Raw genomic sequence first — 16,032 nt, forward strand, 5'->3', positions numbered from 1 at the left:
TGTTCTCCATCATTTACTTACTTACCCACCTATTGTTTATTTATTGAACTCAGGGCCTCATGCACAACAAACACTACCCACTGCGCCATCTCTCATGCCTTCTCTCTCTCTGTCTCTTTAAAGAGACATTTTATTTTTTAATATTTATTTATGCCAGTGGGGTGTCCTACCTTTTTTTTTTTTTTTTGGTTTTTCAAGACAGAGTTTCTCTGTGTAGCCCTGGCTGTCCTGAAACTCACTCTGTAGACCAGGCTGGCCTCGAACTCAGAAATCTATCTGCCTCTGCCTCCCAAGTGCTGGGATTAAAGGTGTGAGCCACCACTGCCCGGCGGTGTCCTACATCTTTAACCCCAGGGTTTGGGAGACTGAGAGGCAGATGATCTCTGAGTTAGAGGCCATTCTGGTCTAGAGAGTGAGTTCCAGCACAGCTAGGACTCTACAGAGAAACCCCTGTCTGGAAAAAATGAAAACAGAACAAAACAAAAGATTTATTTTCATTTTATGTGTATGAGTGTCTTGCCTGCATGTAGGCATGTACCCCATGCATACAGTGCCAGATGAGGTACATAGCACTGTACCTCGTTATCTGGCACTAGATTTGTAAACAGTTAATAGCTGCTGAGTGGATTCTGGGAACTGAACCAGGGTCCTCTGGAAAAAGCAGCCAGTGCTCTAACCATTGAGCCACCTCTCCAGCCCTGCAATGTTTTCAAGCTATACTTTCTCAACTATCTCCCAAAAGATGATATCACTTGCCCGGGTATTTCTAAGTATTTTGCTTTTGTAGATGAATTGCTTCCTTACCTCAGTCCTGGGAGGCAGGCACGACTAATACCTCCATTATGCAGGTTTGGAAACCGAGGCACCGTAAGGGGAGCCTGAGCTGTGAACCAGGCCATCTGGCTGTGGAGTGGGAGCTCCCTGCTGCTGCCTCGCTCAACATTCTGGCTCTGTGCTAAGTGTTTACCCAAATCTCCCTTGTTTTGCAATTGAGAAATCTGAGATTCAGAGCAGTTGAGCAACAGCTGAAGGTCACACAGCTGGGGAGCGGCAGGGTTGCGATTCAGAGTGGGCCAGGCTCCATCCCCCCCCTTTGGCAACTCTGCCAGACCCTCAGGCTCCACAGCCAGCTTAAGCAACCTCCCCTCATTGCTGTGTCTCTTTGGACGAGCCAGCTTCTTGCTCTGTCTAGAGAAGGACAGGGGTCAGCCCCTGCTTCCTGAGGTCTCCAGGAACTGCGTAAAGGTTCCGCACTTCTAGCAGAAAGGGCAGTTTTATGACCTGGGAATGTCTTACATTTGGCCTAGGGTCACAGCCAGGGTGGATCTGAGTCAGGGCTGGTGTGTGTGTGTGTGTGTGTGTGTGTGTGTGTGTGTGTGTGTGTATGTGCATGTACACTTGGGGCTGGGCGTGGTGGGGTGTAGACAAGGGACTGTTGATGGGATGGAAGGAGCATGGGGCAATTGCAGAATGATGGTCTGGCAAGGGACGCAGATTTAGAGGCATGGGGCTGTTGTACGAAGGGCAGAATGAGAAAGAAGACCTGGGTGGGCTTTGGGCAGGGTGTTTTCTTATATCCTGGGGATCACCCTTGATAGGCACAAGAGTGCATCAGGCCAGGTCTTAGGCGGCAGGCCAGCGTGGAGCTGAGGGTAGAACTTCTGAGACACCGCAGTTTGAGGAATTAGCATTGCTGGGGGTTATGTTGTTTCTGTAAATATTTGGAGACGTCCAGTTACACTAGAGCAATGTATTTGAGGCCAGGGTGGCATGCTTGTGTGGTTGGCCCAGCTTCCCCTTCCGTGGTCCCTCCATTATTTTCCTCCCTGGTAGGAACCGAGGGCTGTTTTCCCATCTGAAACCTCATTAGGATCTACACAGCCACGTGCACTCTGGCAGGTTCCCCTTGGGGATGACCATAGCCAGTGGCATCACCTTCTTGCCACATGCTTGTGGTCACACAGTCGCAGCTGAACCTTTTTAATATTTAATACCAGCATCCCGAAAGCTGCTGCCCGCTGCCGCCGCCCGGCCCGCCGCCACGGCCCGCCGCCTGCACTTGAGTCAGCCTCGTTCCTCCCAGGGTGTTGATTCCAGACCGGGAGGCCGCCTGACAAATTGTGTTAAAGTCTTTCTAGCCCTGTGCATCCTGTGGAGGAGGGTAACGGGTGTTTGTGGTTACAAGCTTAGAGAATGAGCACTGTTACTGAACAGGCTCCATTTTCCTTTTTTCTTGAGGGGAAATTGGAGCTATGTTTTTGTGTGAATGTCTCACCTCTCTCTCATGTCCCCACCCCACCCTCACCCCCATCCTACCTCCAGGCTCAGAGTGATTCGGGTGCTAAGCCTTCAGAGGTTTGCCCAGGTATCGTAGGTTGGACCAAGCTCTCGGGCTTGGGGAAATTTGGGCTTTGGTTAGACGCTGGGACACAACGACAAGGACACTTGACCTGTGGGGATGGAGTGAGGGGCGATGGAGTCTGGTCCTCTCCCTCTGCTTTCCACACCGTGTGTCCCTCCAATAGGCCTATGTTTGAACTTGAACCCTAGGGATGTTGCTATTGAGGGTGGGGTGGTTGAGAGATAACTGGCTGCCATGAAGGCTCCACCCTGATGAATGGATTTATGCCTTTTAAATGGACTTGGGAGATACTAGAGTGGAAGTTGTCTCATTTCCAGAATGGTGAGAGATAGATTTCTGTTGTGTGTAAGTTACACAGACCGCGGTGTTTTGTTACAGGAAACGGGAATGGACTAAGACTCGCACTACCAAGGTACTTAGGGGTCAGGCTGGTAACAGGAACTTCTGTTACTAGTGGGTAGAAAGGAGGGGACCAAGTGGCCGCAGTTCTCAAACATCCTGCAGAGTCCCATCCAGCCTGTGGCACCTGACTTGTCCCCAGTTCCCTTACTCTAGAATGCTGTGACCTCTGTCTGAGCTTCCCACCAAACGCGAGTTCTTAGAGGAGCGTGTGCAAGTCTGAAGGGGCCTGACATGAGTTAGGGCTGTTTCCCGGCTATCCTGTTACAGCAAACACAACAGGATGCAGGTGTCCATTTTTTCCCCTCACCCCCGGGGGTCCTCTGAGTTCCCAGGCACAGGGGTTCCTGGGACAACCCGGTCTTTCCATTCTCAGAGTGCTCTCCTGTGTGTACTGCTGCCTGCAAGGGCCTGGGTCCCATCCCACGGGCTCTGCAGGTGCCTGTGCAAGGCAGACATCCTGTCTTCGCTCTTTTTCCACCTCTTGCAGCCTCCTGGGCTTGTCTCTCCAGAGAAGCTCTGTGACCTCATGGTTCTGAGTGCTGAGAAAGGAAGGCTGCGGCGGAGGGGTGTGGGGTGCGGGACTCTCAGGTGGAATGGGGGGGACTGCTCACTCACTCACCATTTAACCAAGGAATTTCCTCCCTTCTTTCCAAGTTGTTTCCTCGAGGGAAATTTTTTTTTTTATTTGTTTCTTCATAAAAGATATATGAATCGAAAGCAGAACATGAGGAAAGGTTTCAGTGGCTGACAGAGAACAAAGAAGCAGCTTGCTGGCCTCTGTCAGCAGGGTCACCTCCTCTCCTTTCTGTCACCTTTCCCCTACCTTTTTTTTCCCATCCTAGAGGCCCAGCTACTTGTCATTGCCATCCAGAGCCCCAGCTGGGACTGCCTTCAGACTGATGGTGTGGCCTGGACCTCAGGAAAGGTGGCGGAGAGGCAGAAGAAGGGAGGGGCAGGGGCGCTCTGTGGGAGCATTTAGAGAGACTGTCACCTCTTGCTTGCTTGATAACAGTGGAGATAACCTCTGTCCTTGAATCTCTGGGACATCTCTCTAAGCTAGAAGCAGGTTCATTCAGAGGCCTCCGAAGTCTGCTCAACCAGGGTGTTCACTGGCCCCACACATCCCTCACTCCGGAAAGCGAAAGTGCGGCAGCCTCTCACTTTCACTTTTTGCTGTCATTTTGGGGATAGCCGTCCTGGCTTGAGTGTTAACTTCTCAGCCACATCTTTTACAGCTTTGGTTGAGGTAGTATACATGGGATGGGGTTAAGCAGTTTCTTAGGCCCTGATGTCAACCTGACTGGCCAGAATTGCTCTTCCCTCAGCAGCAATTCAGTGGATGGAGAGTCTGTGCATGTGTGCCCAGTCCCCTCATTAAGGTGCCCCCCACACACACCCGGGAGAGGGCCTTGTAGTCCGGGCAGGGGAGCCCCCCTATGGGGAGAAGGTGGTGGTGGTCTCCGCCTCCATGCTCACAGACGCGTTCCGTACGTGCCGGCAGGAGGACCACTGCCGGAGCCGTTCCTGACTGAGGCAGCCCAAGTCCTTGAAGAGCTTGAAGAGGTCGCTGCGGAACTTGACACCGATGAAGGCATACAAGAAAGGGTTGACGCAGCAGCGGACGGAGGCCAGACTGTAGGTGACGTCATAGGCAATGTTGAGCTGCTTGCTGGTTTCGCAGCTGCTATTGGTGATGTTGAAGTTGGCCACCGTCTGAGCCAGGACCACCCCGTTGTAGGGCAGCTGGAAGACTATGAAGACTACCACCACGGCGATGATCACCTTGATGGCCTTGTTCCGCTCAAAGTTGCGTGCCTGGAGCAGGGTACGGATGATAACAAGGTAGCAGAAACTCATAGCCAGCATAGGCACTAGGAACCCAAAAACCATCTGGGCCACTTGGATGGTGATCAAGGCCTCCACTTGGGCACTGACCAGTGAGCATCTTAGTGTGTCCTCGCCGCTGTTCTTCTGGAGGCCGCTGTAGAGCAGCTCCGGGATGGAGAGGAAGAGGGCCAGCATCCAGATGCCCACACAGGACAGCTTGCTGATGAGCAGCACGCGGGCGCGGTGACGGTGGGCTGACACGGCCTGGACGATAGCCACGTAGCGGTCGATGCTGATGCACAGGAGCAGCAGCATCCCGCTGAAGAAGCTTAACTTATAGATGCCAAAGATGCCCTTACACAGGTAGACACCAAAGATCCAGGACTTGGCTTCGCTGTAGGCCCAGAAAGGAAGGATCAGGAGGAAGAGGATGTCTGCCACGGCCAGGTTCAGCAGGTAGGTATCCGTCATGGTCTTGAGCCTCTTGAAATAGATGTACGTCAGGATCACCAGCCCGTTGCCTAGCAGGCCCACGAAGCAGATGACAGAGTACATGAGAGGCAGGAACCAGGCCTTAAAGTTCCGCACGTCCTTCTTGAAGCACACCGACTCGTACAGGGTGTAGTCCACGGTGGTATTCTCGCCGATGTAGTCATCTGTGACCTCATCTTGGCAGAAGCACACCTAAGGGGGAAGGAAGCACCCGTTGAGCTCACAGTCCGGATCTTACACTCAGGACATTGCCTGGGGCCTCTGTTCTCTTGCAGACTCTCAGACCCTTTGGGTCAGCATCTCAGAAGGAGGAGCCCAGGAAACTATAGTTTCCCCCTCAAACCCTGAGTGAGTCTGTGATTTGAGATGCACATCTCTTAAGCTTCTGGCTCAGGGGTTAAGAGCGCGTGTTGCTCTGGTAGAAAAGGCCGGTTTGGTTCTCAGCACCGACACGGTGCCTCATGGCTCTCTGTAACTCCAGTTCCATGGACCCTGATGCCCATCTATGACCTCCTCAGGCAACAGCTGTGCATGTGGTACACTTCTATGAACGCAGGCATTTATACCCATAAAATAAAATAAGCCTAAATAGGGGCTGGAGGTTAATGGCTTATAGGTTAAGAACACTGACTGCTCTTCCAGAGGACCTGGGTTCAATTCCCAGCAACCACACGGTGGCTCGCAACCGTCTGTAATGGAATCCAATACCCTCTTCTCATGTGTCTAAAGATAGCTACAGCGTACTCACATACATTAAATGAATAAATAAATCTTAAGCCCCCCCCAAAACAAAACAATAAATCTAAATAGTGATTTTAGCACGTGTATGAATTACGCAGGGAGGATCTTGTTAAAATGTAAACTTCTGGTCATGCAGACTAAGGCGGGGCCAGAAGTTTACATTTCTACTCATCAGTAGCAAAGGTCTGATTTTTGTCAACTCTTGGGACATCCAGTCTCATCCTCACTGACTGAGATTGGAGACAGTCTAGGTCTTTGGGATCTGCTGAGCCCAGAGCTAGAAATCGCACACCTTCTCTGTGTCTGGGAGATAAGAGGCAAATCGCAAACGGTCTGTGCTGGACCGTTGTGGGGTTTGGGACCCTGTGATGTGGGGGGAAAGTGTGTCTTTCTTCTGGAGCCTCTTTTAGATCCCAGGGGAGTTTTCTTTTTGGGGTGGGAGCTACAAAATGCCTCAGCTTTCGAGGGGAAAAAAAAAAAAACCCTATGTTAGGTTCAAGGTTGAGGAAGGTCTGAAGCAGGAAGAGAAGAAGATCAAAGCTCCTTTGCAGGAATAAACTTCAGTTGAGGGACTACTGATAAGAGACATGGAGATTTTCACAGCTCCATAGTTACCCACTACACTCAGCGTGTAGACAAATGTACCGTAGGGCCTGTGGGGTAGTGCTCGGGTAAATGTGACTGCCTTCCTATGGCGGCTTGTGCCCCTGGAAGGAAGCGTCTCTCTTCCCCCACTCTCCCTCTGCGTTCCCACCCTCTTCCCACACCTCTTTGCCTCTCTTCCGGCAGATCCCAATCAGCGGGGCTCAGCTGTTCTGGGCTTTTTTTAGACCTTTTGCAGGGCTGCAGGGTGCGTGTGGGGGACGGCTCAGCAGCTGCTGCGATGATTTTATCAATGGACTGGGTGCCTGCCGTCTGCCTGGACGGACCACCGCAGATGGGAGGGGGCGGGGCGGTTTGAAGGCCCACTTTGGAAAGCTTAGGGTTCCTCCTCTGGGTAGGAGACTTTCAGCCATTCGGTGGTGATCCACAGATCGCACCACCATTGTGAGCCTGCCGACAGGATAAGGACAAAGTGGTGTTTGGGAGCCCTTTCTTGGGGGCATGGCTAACTTGAGAAGAAGAGTCCATAGCAACCTTGTTTCCCTGGTCCAGGTTTGCCTGCAGCCTGGAGGTCCCTGGGAGAGGTTAGCTGCTCTTGGCTCTTCACGAGTGGGTCTATGGCCTTAGGTTAGGTCTGCAGCCCCAGAGGCTTAAAGGGCTTCTAGACCTTTTGGAGGTCAGAACTCCCAGCTTCTATGAAGTGTGCTCCCACACCACCTCCCCCTAGTCTTCTCCTCTCCCTCTTGTTCAACACCCCTTCCCCCATGCTTGCAGCCTCTGCAGCCCACAGCCCCACCACATCCGGCCTTGTCTGAACCCCCCCTTCCCCCCAAGTGAAAGACAAAAACCAGCCACAGATGTCTTTACCCTTCTCTGGCCTTCCAGCCAGCAGTACAGGAGGGGCGGGAGTGGTGATGGGGAAAGGGCCAGGCTAAGGGGCTGCATGCAGCTCAAGCTCCAGGGGGCCTCTGAGAGGGGTTTGGGGAACAGTGCCCAGCCTGGGGCCTGTGTCTGGCCCGAGCTCCTGGAAAGCTCCCCCTCTTGCCTCCGGACCTAGGAAAAAGTCAAATCCTGAAGATTGCTTCTCCAGGCTGGCCGCGGCCATTCCCCACCTTGAGAGAGTCCTGCCTCTAATCAAGGAAACTTGACTCTTGAGACTTTCTCCTGACTCTGGTGGTTGGTGAGGCACACGTTCTGCCTCCATTGCTGGGATAGAGAATGGAGTGGGCTCTTGGCTCTGCAGAATTCAGACCCGCTATGTGTTCCATTCACTGTCCTCTCCACCAGGACCCGGGCGCCACTCATTCTCTCTCCCTGCTCCCCACAGGCAAGGAAAACAGAAATGCGATTACAAGGAGACCCTTGGAGACTGAAGAGGAGGCAACTCTGGGTGACTGGAGAGTAACCAGAGCACCCGACCGAGGGTCCTTTTCCCAGTTCACAGATGACGTGTGCACCTATGTGCAAAACCAGGCCCACTCTAAGCCCTGTGTTGCAAACGTCTACGATCTCAGACACTGTTTCTGTCTCCTGAGTGAGGAGGTGGGAGCTGGGGGGAAACGAGGGTGGGGGGGGTAGGTTACATCTCCCTGGGCTTTAATTTAAAGTGGGACAATGGACGTCCAGAGAATGCCTGCCCCCTGTGCATCCACGGGGGGGGGGAGGGGCCATCAGCTTAATGACCGGCAGGAGGGTTTGTGTCTAGACCTTTCCCTTCCTTCCAGCGGTCGGTTCACAGTCCAGCACTCCTGGGGAGGGGATGTGGAGGAGGAAAGAGAGCGTTTGCCCTGGCTGGAGACCTCACCTGGAAAATGACAAGGAGAGCCACCACCAGCACGTTCTTCCTGGGTTTCCCTAGAGGAGACAAAGGAAATGATGTTACCGCCAGTAAAAAACGCTCAGTTTTTAAGGAGACATGCGGGGGGTGGGGCAGGCGCGCCACTGGGAACTTTCATGCCGGGGCTTCAGGCACCTCGAGCTTGCTGAAAGAGAACATCAGAACCAGATTGTATGTTTGAACACCTGGCCTGCTGCCCAGCATCCCTGACTTCACCTCCCTCCCTTCCGCTTCTGCTCCCAGGTCTGGGAAAGAAGTACAACAGCTGGCTCCCCCCCCCCCCCACCCCCCCATCCCCCCGGCCCTGACCCTGGCCAGTCTAGGCTGCTGCTGGTTTGCAGTATCCACTGTACCCCCAATAACTCCTCCAGACTGTTGGTCCCACACAGGGTCCTAAGATCCCCCCCTTCCCATTCCACATGATGCAGGGTCCTGTGGTAGTCGGGATGTGTGCACGCATGTTCAGCAATGCCTTGGTGGCAGGATCCACCGGCCTGGGAGCATTCCTTGATGGTCAAGGGCACGGACAGCCACATGTGAAGCCTCATAGATGTTTTAAGGGCTAAGGAAATGGGGATCTGTTCTCTCTCTCTCTCTCTCTCTCTCTCTCTCTCTCTCTTCCCCTGCAGACAGAGACCACTGGTTAGAATAGGCCTGCATATGACAGGGACAGCTCCTCATTCTGCTCGGAGCTGAGCCTTGGGCCAGTCTGGGCTGTATGTTCTCCCGACAGCTAAGCAAGAGGACAACTGGAAAAGTAATTTATGCAGACATCTTATGTCCCCCCCCCCCCNCCCCCAGGCCCACACCCCACATACTTCCGCCCCACCACTGGGGACCCTCAATCCGCCTTCTTTGCCGTTGGCACCCCTCTCCATCGCTTGAATCCCAGTTCTTCAGATCCACAGGAAGAGTCAGACCCTATGGGGACTTGCAGTCCAGAGAAGGACTTTGCTACCCAATCTATCTTCAGCAGGCTGGGGGCCCCCTGGAAGCCCCGGTAACAGTACACACGCAGAGGTTGGTTGTCCTTGGTCATACCACCACCTGCTGGAGACTGAGCTACATGACACCCAGGGTACCCGACATGTGCTCCAGGATGAGGCGGCTAAGCTTGGTCACTCTTAGTCAGGAAGGGCATCAGGGCCACCCGGACAAACCTTTTCCCCTCTATATGCTCCTTTATGCTATGTGAGCACGTCTTACTGAAGCATAACTCCGCCCTCCATTCCTATTGCGCCTCCCTCCTAAATCCCTAGCCATAAGTCTAAATCCTAGCTGTAAAGCTGGAGAGACACTTATGCTTAGCATGGGGCCCATGTCTCCAATCATCTACTCGAATTCCCTGCCTCACCAGCTCCATCTTTTTCTGGGGACAGACAGCCGTTGTCCCCCATTATCATCAGCTTGTACGTTTGGAGACAGGAAGGGGACCATCACCACGTGGCTTCACAGCTCATCTCTCTCACACATTCCCCCCCCTCTAACTGAATTACCCCTGGTGCCCCACTCCCACCCCACGAGCTTGAGGTCACATGTCCATTGTCAACCATATGATTTTCAGGGTCTGATGCCCAGCCCGCCCTTCCCTGACTCATTTCAGGGTTCAGCGTTCAAGGTCCCTTTCAACTCCCTCAATGGCTTTCGGTTACTGTAGAGAAAACCCAATCTGATTATCAGGGACGTTGAGAAACCCCTAAGGAACAAGAACTGTTTCTGTTTTACTCTGGGTCCTGTCCCCGGTTCTTTTGTAGCCACTGTGGGGGAGGGGCTCTCCGTGTGTGTGTGTGTGTGTGTGTGTGTGTGTGTGTGTGTGTGTGAATAACACTGATGTCTCATTCCAGGATGCTGGATATGGTGTGTGTGTGTGGGGGGGGTGGTAGCTCTCTCTCTCTCTCTCTCTCTGTGTGTGTGTGTGTGTGTGTGTGTGTGTGTCAGGGTCCTGTAGATCCAGGATAGGCCATTTCAAGGCAGTTAATGGGAGCATTTGGGGGAATTTGAACGTGTGGTGACAGAGGGACCTGTTCAGTGGTGGTGAGTCAGAAAGCAACTGCTCTTGAGCTACAGCAGTTGGGAATGCCAGTGTGGAGGAGCTGTTGATTGAGGTGTTGGGTGTTTCCTGAGGCTTGCAGAATGATTATGATGAAAGGAAAACTCCCTAGCACTCCAGCCTGACACCATCCCAACCCCCCTGCCCCGTCCCGTCCTGCCCCAGCCTGACACCTCCCTGCTCCAGCTTGACCCCCCCCATTCCCTCCCTCCACTCCAACTCCCCCCTTGCCCCCTCCCCCCCTCCTGCTCAGATCCTAAAGTTCCCATCTGCTCATTCCCCCAGTCCCTCCAGGTTGCCCAGGAAACCATGGCTGCCTATCATCTGGCCCAAGAGACACCTCAAGCGATGATCTCCTCTCTGGACCTTCTCAGCCTCTGTAGGGGACATGAGAAAGAGCAGAGGCTGAAGCAGGGACCCAGCCCGCAGATGGGAGGCAGGGATGTGAGCGCTGGTGGGATCTTGTTATTGGGGCGCCAACGCTGTCACTCAGTGATGCGTTGGTACTCACTGAGCTCTCAGTGAAGTGCACTGTCCACATGTGAGACAGGCACTGCCATCCCTGTCCTCATGGATACCCCGTAAGGCCCCACGTGACAAGCACAAGGCTTCCCTAGGGGCAGCCAGCCTCCGGCTGTGGAAACCTCACTCCTAACCCCTCTCCCTACGTCTCTACTCCCTCATCACATCTTGCAAGTTAGTCCCTGTGATTCCTTTTGTATTCTAGGAAACAGAGGCCCAGAGATGTTACATCGGAGCTGATAAACAATAGATCAGAGATGGGAAAGGGGATATCTAGCCTGGGTTCTCATGGCTGAGTCATGTGACATTACAGATGAGCCTGGGTGCGGCGGTCCTCCACAGATCAAGGCCATTCTTGCTCTCTTTACTGCTTCTGGCCACTGGTTTCTGTTGCTTCCACATCTCTATCTCTTGACGTTGGTCCCTTCCCTGTCCTGATACAAGGATCTGTTGTCCCCCACTCCTTCCAAAATACACATTTCATCTATCTGCCCATCTATTTGGAAAAGGGAGGGGAACCTTAGCTGGCTCCCATTCTTTTTAGGATGGTGAATGGACTCCCTGGTGCTGTCACACAGAGCTGTAAGGGCCACCCCAGCCTTGGCTTGCTTCTTGGCACCTCTATGTCCCTGACTCCCATCAGCTGACACCATTCCCCCTTCCTTCTATGACACTTTCCTTCTATTGCCTTCACCAGAGCTGGCTGACTATGAGCCTAAGGTGTGTGCACACATCTGTGTGGGTGCGCACCCGTGCACAGGCCAGAAGCTGACATCAGTGTCTCTCATTGAGCCTGGAGTTTGCCAGTTCTGAAGATTGGCTGGCCAGCCAGCCTCAGTATCCCTGCCTCCCTCAGCAGGCTCAGGTATTACATGTGCACCTCGCTACATCCAGTTTTTAAACTCGAGTTCTGAGGCTACAAGCTCAGGTTCTCAGGCTTGTGTGCCAGTCACGTTCCTGACTCTCGGGTGCCTCATTTACTTTGTTGGCTTAAGGCTGTAGAAGTCTGAAGGTCTGGCCACATCCTGGCCCTTCTTTATTAGGTTTGACAACTTCTACACACCCCTCAAAATACAACTTCGATGCTTTGTGGACGCGTGTTCACAATCTTGCTTTTTTGCTTTTGAATCTTGTCCTTACGCTCCCTCAAGAGTGCTGTATCTCACTGTTGGTGTTGCGTGTTGACATACATGTTCCTCTCCCCACCAGACCCTGTATTCAAGAAGTTCTCAATGAGTGACACATGACTGGAAGACAATGCCATGCAAAGAGAAGTGTCTTCTCGATACCCTGGGCTCCAGTGTTGTTCTCCACAGCCAGGTTTCTGGAGGGCCACAAGAGACTGACCCTGAATTCCCGTTCTGCTGCCATCTACAGCTGAGCTGTGAGGCACAAGTCTCTCATGGGTTAATTTGCTCCCCCTCCCCATCTCTGATTTTGAGAAGTTCTGCTAAGGTCTGTGGTCCCATGTCTTGAAGGTGGGAAGGGCTGCTCATTCAAATCATGAAAGAGGCCAGCTCAGCCCTGGCTTGGAGGCTTTCATTTTGTATAACAGAAACCCGGGCCCTCTCACCCACCTCCTGTCCCTGCTAGGTAGACAAAGAGTGAAAAACAGATAGTTTGTGGCCCACCCGTCCTTCCAACGGCACCGGAGCCTGTTTTGAGCAAAACTTCTTAAGCAGTTTCCTCTCACACCAGCATTTCAGAGTTATTAGGGTGCTTTTTAAGTTGAGTAAAAAAGCAAGACTCTCTTCTCCCAGGACCAGAGCTTGCCCCGCCCCCTGTATCAAAGCCATGCGTTTAGCATCCCCAAACCTGGTTCAGGAGAGACTCTGTAGTGTCCCAAGAGCCAAGGAAGGCAGGTGTCTGTCTCCTTTTTGTGTCAAAACATTTAGACCATTAATGGGGCTGACTAAGGTCAATTGGGATGGTAGGATTTACACCATGGAAATTGGCAAGAGCTGTAAATTCAGACTCTTTCTCTATTCTGGGAGCCACTTTTTTGGAAGGTGGAGAAGGTCTTTGGTGGATGGTGTGGGCTCTCTGAGACTATGGCTGGGGGAGATAGATACCTGGGGTATAGGCTTAGGAAGCAGGCAGGTGGGAGGAGAAGCTGGAATAGATATTTAATTTTTAAAATGCACTTAGGCTGAGTCTATCTATCCATCCATCCATCCATCCATCCATCCATCCTTCCTTCCTTCCATCCATCCACACGTCCATCCATCCCTCCCTCCCTCTCTCCTATTAACACTCTTTAATTACACCCAAAACATCTGAGAGGCAGAGGTGTAAGAACAAAATTCTGCTTCCCATGAGTTCATAGCCGGCAGAGGTGGTCCCCACTATATACCTTCCACAGCTGGATCTAGATCCAGGGTGCGATGCACGCTGGGCAGGAGAGACAGATAAAGATGCTGCTGGCTGTGGTGTGGCTCGGAGGGGGGGTGTGAGGACAGCACCAGGGAACCTTCACTTTTTAAAGTCAACCCCTGTGGCTTTGAGGCCACAGTGCTGCTTTACTTGCTGGTGAGCTGAACTCTAGGAACTTGGCCTCCTCGAGCCCCAGCCGAGTCTGACTCTGCAGCTGAGATTTAAGATGTGTAACTGGGGTGTCTGGAGCTGGTCTAGCCACTCAGTGCCTCCCGGGACTCCCCTTGGCACTTTGCTATAGTAGACACTGAGGCTCGCCTGGTAGAATAGCTTGTTATAGAGAGGGCTGTGGTGTGTGGGCTTTGTTTTAGGTGTTGTGCTGTGCTAGGAGGTCTGGCTACAGTTTCTCTACTTGGAACGCCCCCGGGGCCACTCAATTTTATGTTAGTCATTCATCCTTTAACCTGCAAGAGGCGCAAAACCTGGGATGTGTAGGAGGGAGGGAGGAAGACAGAGACAGACAGACAGACAGACAGAGACAAAAAGAGGCAGAGGTGGCAGCTTGTATTTGTATCGCACAATGCACAGCACAGTTTCCATCAGTTCTCTCTCTCTCTCTCTCTCTCTCTCTCTTTTTATAATCTCGTGGGGATGGAGATTCAAATCCTGGTTTAACAGGAGAGAAAGGGGGGACCCAGAGAGGGAGTAGGGTGTCCTGAACTCTCTAAGGAGCATTTTCTTCGTCCCCAGAGGGGCCAGTGAACACCACCCATCACTACCAGATGAGAACGTGTTCTAGCCAGGCACCAAGGTCAGTCTGCCAGGCTGTTCATTCCCTGCTGCTTGGAAGGACCCAACTTTATTCCTGTATCTGTCTTGGCAACCGCAGCTGTTCCCTCCCCTGGGTCTGAAAGAGCAGGTACCTCCTCTCTCCAATGCCTCATCCAGTGGGATGACATCCTCTCTCCAGTGCCTCATCCAGTGGGATGACGTTCTTTGAAAGCAGCCACCAGTTCACACCAATTGCCGTGACTGCTCTGGAAACTCCCCCCCTCACAACCCCTATCCCCAGTGCATGCTCATTGCCCTAGAGTCTGGCTTTGTGTCAAAAGTTGACTTCTCTCACCAGAAAGCGTTCTTACCTGGGTCCATGGTGCTCTCGGGGCTGTAGAAATCACACAGGAAGGCTGTGCTCTTGTCTCTTGTCTGTCTCCAGCTAGCCTTGTCTGACAGGGAGGAAGTGGTAAGAGCCCCTTTTAAGTTGTTCCAGAAGCCATCCTCTTCCCTGCCCCTCCCACTCCTGTCCCACCCCTTAGAGCCTTCCTGGGCCACAAGGTATAAAAAGAGTGATAACCACATTCAGCAGTCATAGGATCCTGAATCACTGAGTCGTTTGCGGTTCGGAAAGCTCCCAGTAGTGCCTTGTAGAGTCTCAGTGAGGAGCTGCTTACATCTGTGAGTGCCAAGCACTCCTGGGTGGCAGCTGTGGGGTGAGGTAGGCTGAGGCTTGAGGGTCAGAGAGGCACTGCATCCTTCTCTTGGTTTTGAATAAAAGTCTCTCTTTCAGTATGAACTTGGTCAGCAGCTAGTGTCCCAGCAGCCGCCAGGCAGCCCCGACATCCACCTGCACAACCAGGGTGAGGTCTGTTGAACGGTCCAGCCAGCAAGGCTTCAATGACACAACCATGAAGTGAAAGTGTGAGTGTTCATTTTTAGTACTTAAGCTAATCAGCACAGGACCTAGATGCTAGATAGGAGGGTGCCTGGAGCCCCTAGGCTTTTCTCCACTCACAGAGGACATCAAGTCCAAGTCATTATTCAAACTGGTCCCCTAAGAAGAGATTTCATTTATTTATTTATCTATTTATCTATTTATTTATTTTGTTATTGAGACAGGGTTTGTCTGTGCCTTGGTTGTCCTAGAACTTGTTCTGTAGACCTGGCTGGCCTCGAACCCATGGAGATCTACCTGCCTCTGCCTCCCGAGTGCTGGTATTAAAGACATATGCCACCATGCCTGGCCTATTTTTATTTTATTTTTTGACTCTGTGTGACCACACCCACCCAGTTTCCCCTGCGGGGAGACTGATATATTTATTTGCACTTTCAATCGCTGTGCATGTGTGGTGTGTCCAGCGTGTGTACACACGTGTATGTGTGCATTCCTATGTGTGAATGTGGGAATTTTATGCCATTGCTTGTGGAGTGAAGACCAGAGACAACTTCAGGTGTCAGCCTTCTTCCATTCTGTTGTAGGCACCGTGTCTTTGTCGCGTGCCCCATTCTATACTAAGGTGCGCTGGCTCTCTGGGTGTGTGGACTCTTGTCTCTGCTCCCCGTCTCCTTGGGGGAGTGCTAGGATGATGGATGCTCATGCTACTGCCAAGCTGCTTATGAGGGTTCTAGGATTCGGACTTAGCTCCTCGTGTGTGTGTGTGTGTGTGTGTGTGTGTGTGNCTCGTGTGTGTGTGTGTGTGTGTGTGTGTGTGTGTGCGTGTGTGTGTGTGTGTGTGTGTGTTGGGGGGGGGCAATTCTCTGTTAGCTACTGAGCCGTCTCCCTGGTCCAAGGAGTCGGTTTAAAGTAAGCATAGAGATCATGTGGGGACTGTGGGTGGCCATTGAGTTCTAGAGCAAATATCTAAATATTCCATTTCCAGGAGAGATACCTGTAAATTTTTTATCTCTAGCTACTGGTTGTAGATAATTCAGTGAGAGACAGTACCCGACAGAGAACTCAGAATGACTTAGCCCTTCTTCTGTATTAAATAGTTAAAAACAGGGGGCTGGAGAGATAGTACAATGGTTAAGAGCACTGACTGCTCC

At 52.3% G+C, this 16,032-nt stretch overlaps 1 protein-coding gene across 2 annotated transcripts; it reads right to left on the bottom strand.

Annotated features, from left to right (window-relative positions):
• Nucleotides 1–3,413: 3,413 nt before the first annotated feature.
• On the bottom strand, nt 3,414–14,432 carry Ccr7 (C-C motif chemokine receptor 7). Of its 2 annotated transcripts, XM_021213704.1 has the most exons (3): nt 14,352–14,432; nt 8,232–8,281; nt 3,414–5,275 (listed from the first exon to the last, which is right to left on the bottom strand). In XM_021213704.1, exons 1-3 carry the CDS (start codon nt 14,359–14,361, stop codon nt 4,199–4,201), a joined length of 1,137 nt encoding a protein of 378 aa, XP_021069363.1. In that variant the 5' UTR covers nt 14,362–14,432; the 3' UTR covers nt 3,414–4,198. The 2 variants fall into 2 exon arrangements, with proteins under 2 accessions (XP_021069363.1, XP_021069364.1); XM_021213705.1 differs by lacking the exon at nt 8,232–8,281.
• Between the last annotated feature and the right edge of the window lie 1,600 nt (nt 14,433–16,032).

The sequence above is a fragment of the Mus pahari genome, chromosome 14 (genome assembly GCF_900095145.1).
Source record: "Mus pahari chromosome 14, PAHARI_EIJ_v1.1, whole genome shotgun sequence".
In the NCBI taxonomy this organism is placed as follows: Eukaryota; Metazoa; Chordata; class Mammalia; order Rodentia; family Muridae; genus Mus; species Mus pahari.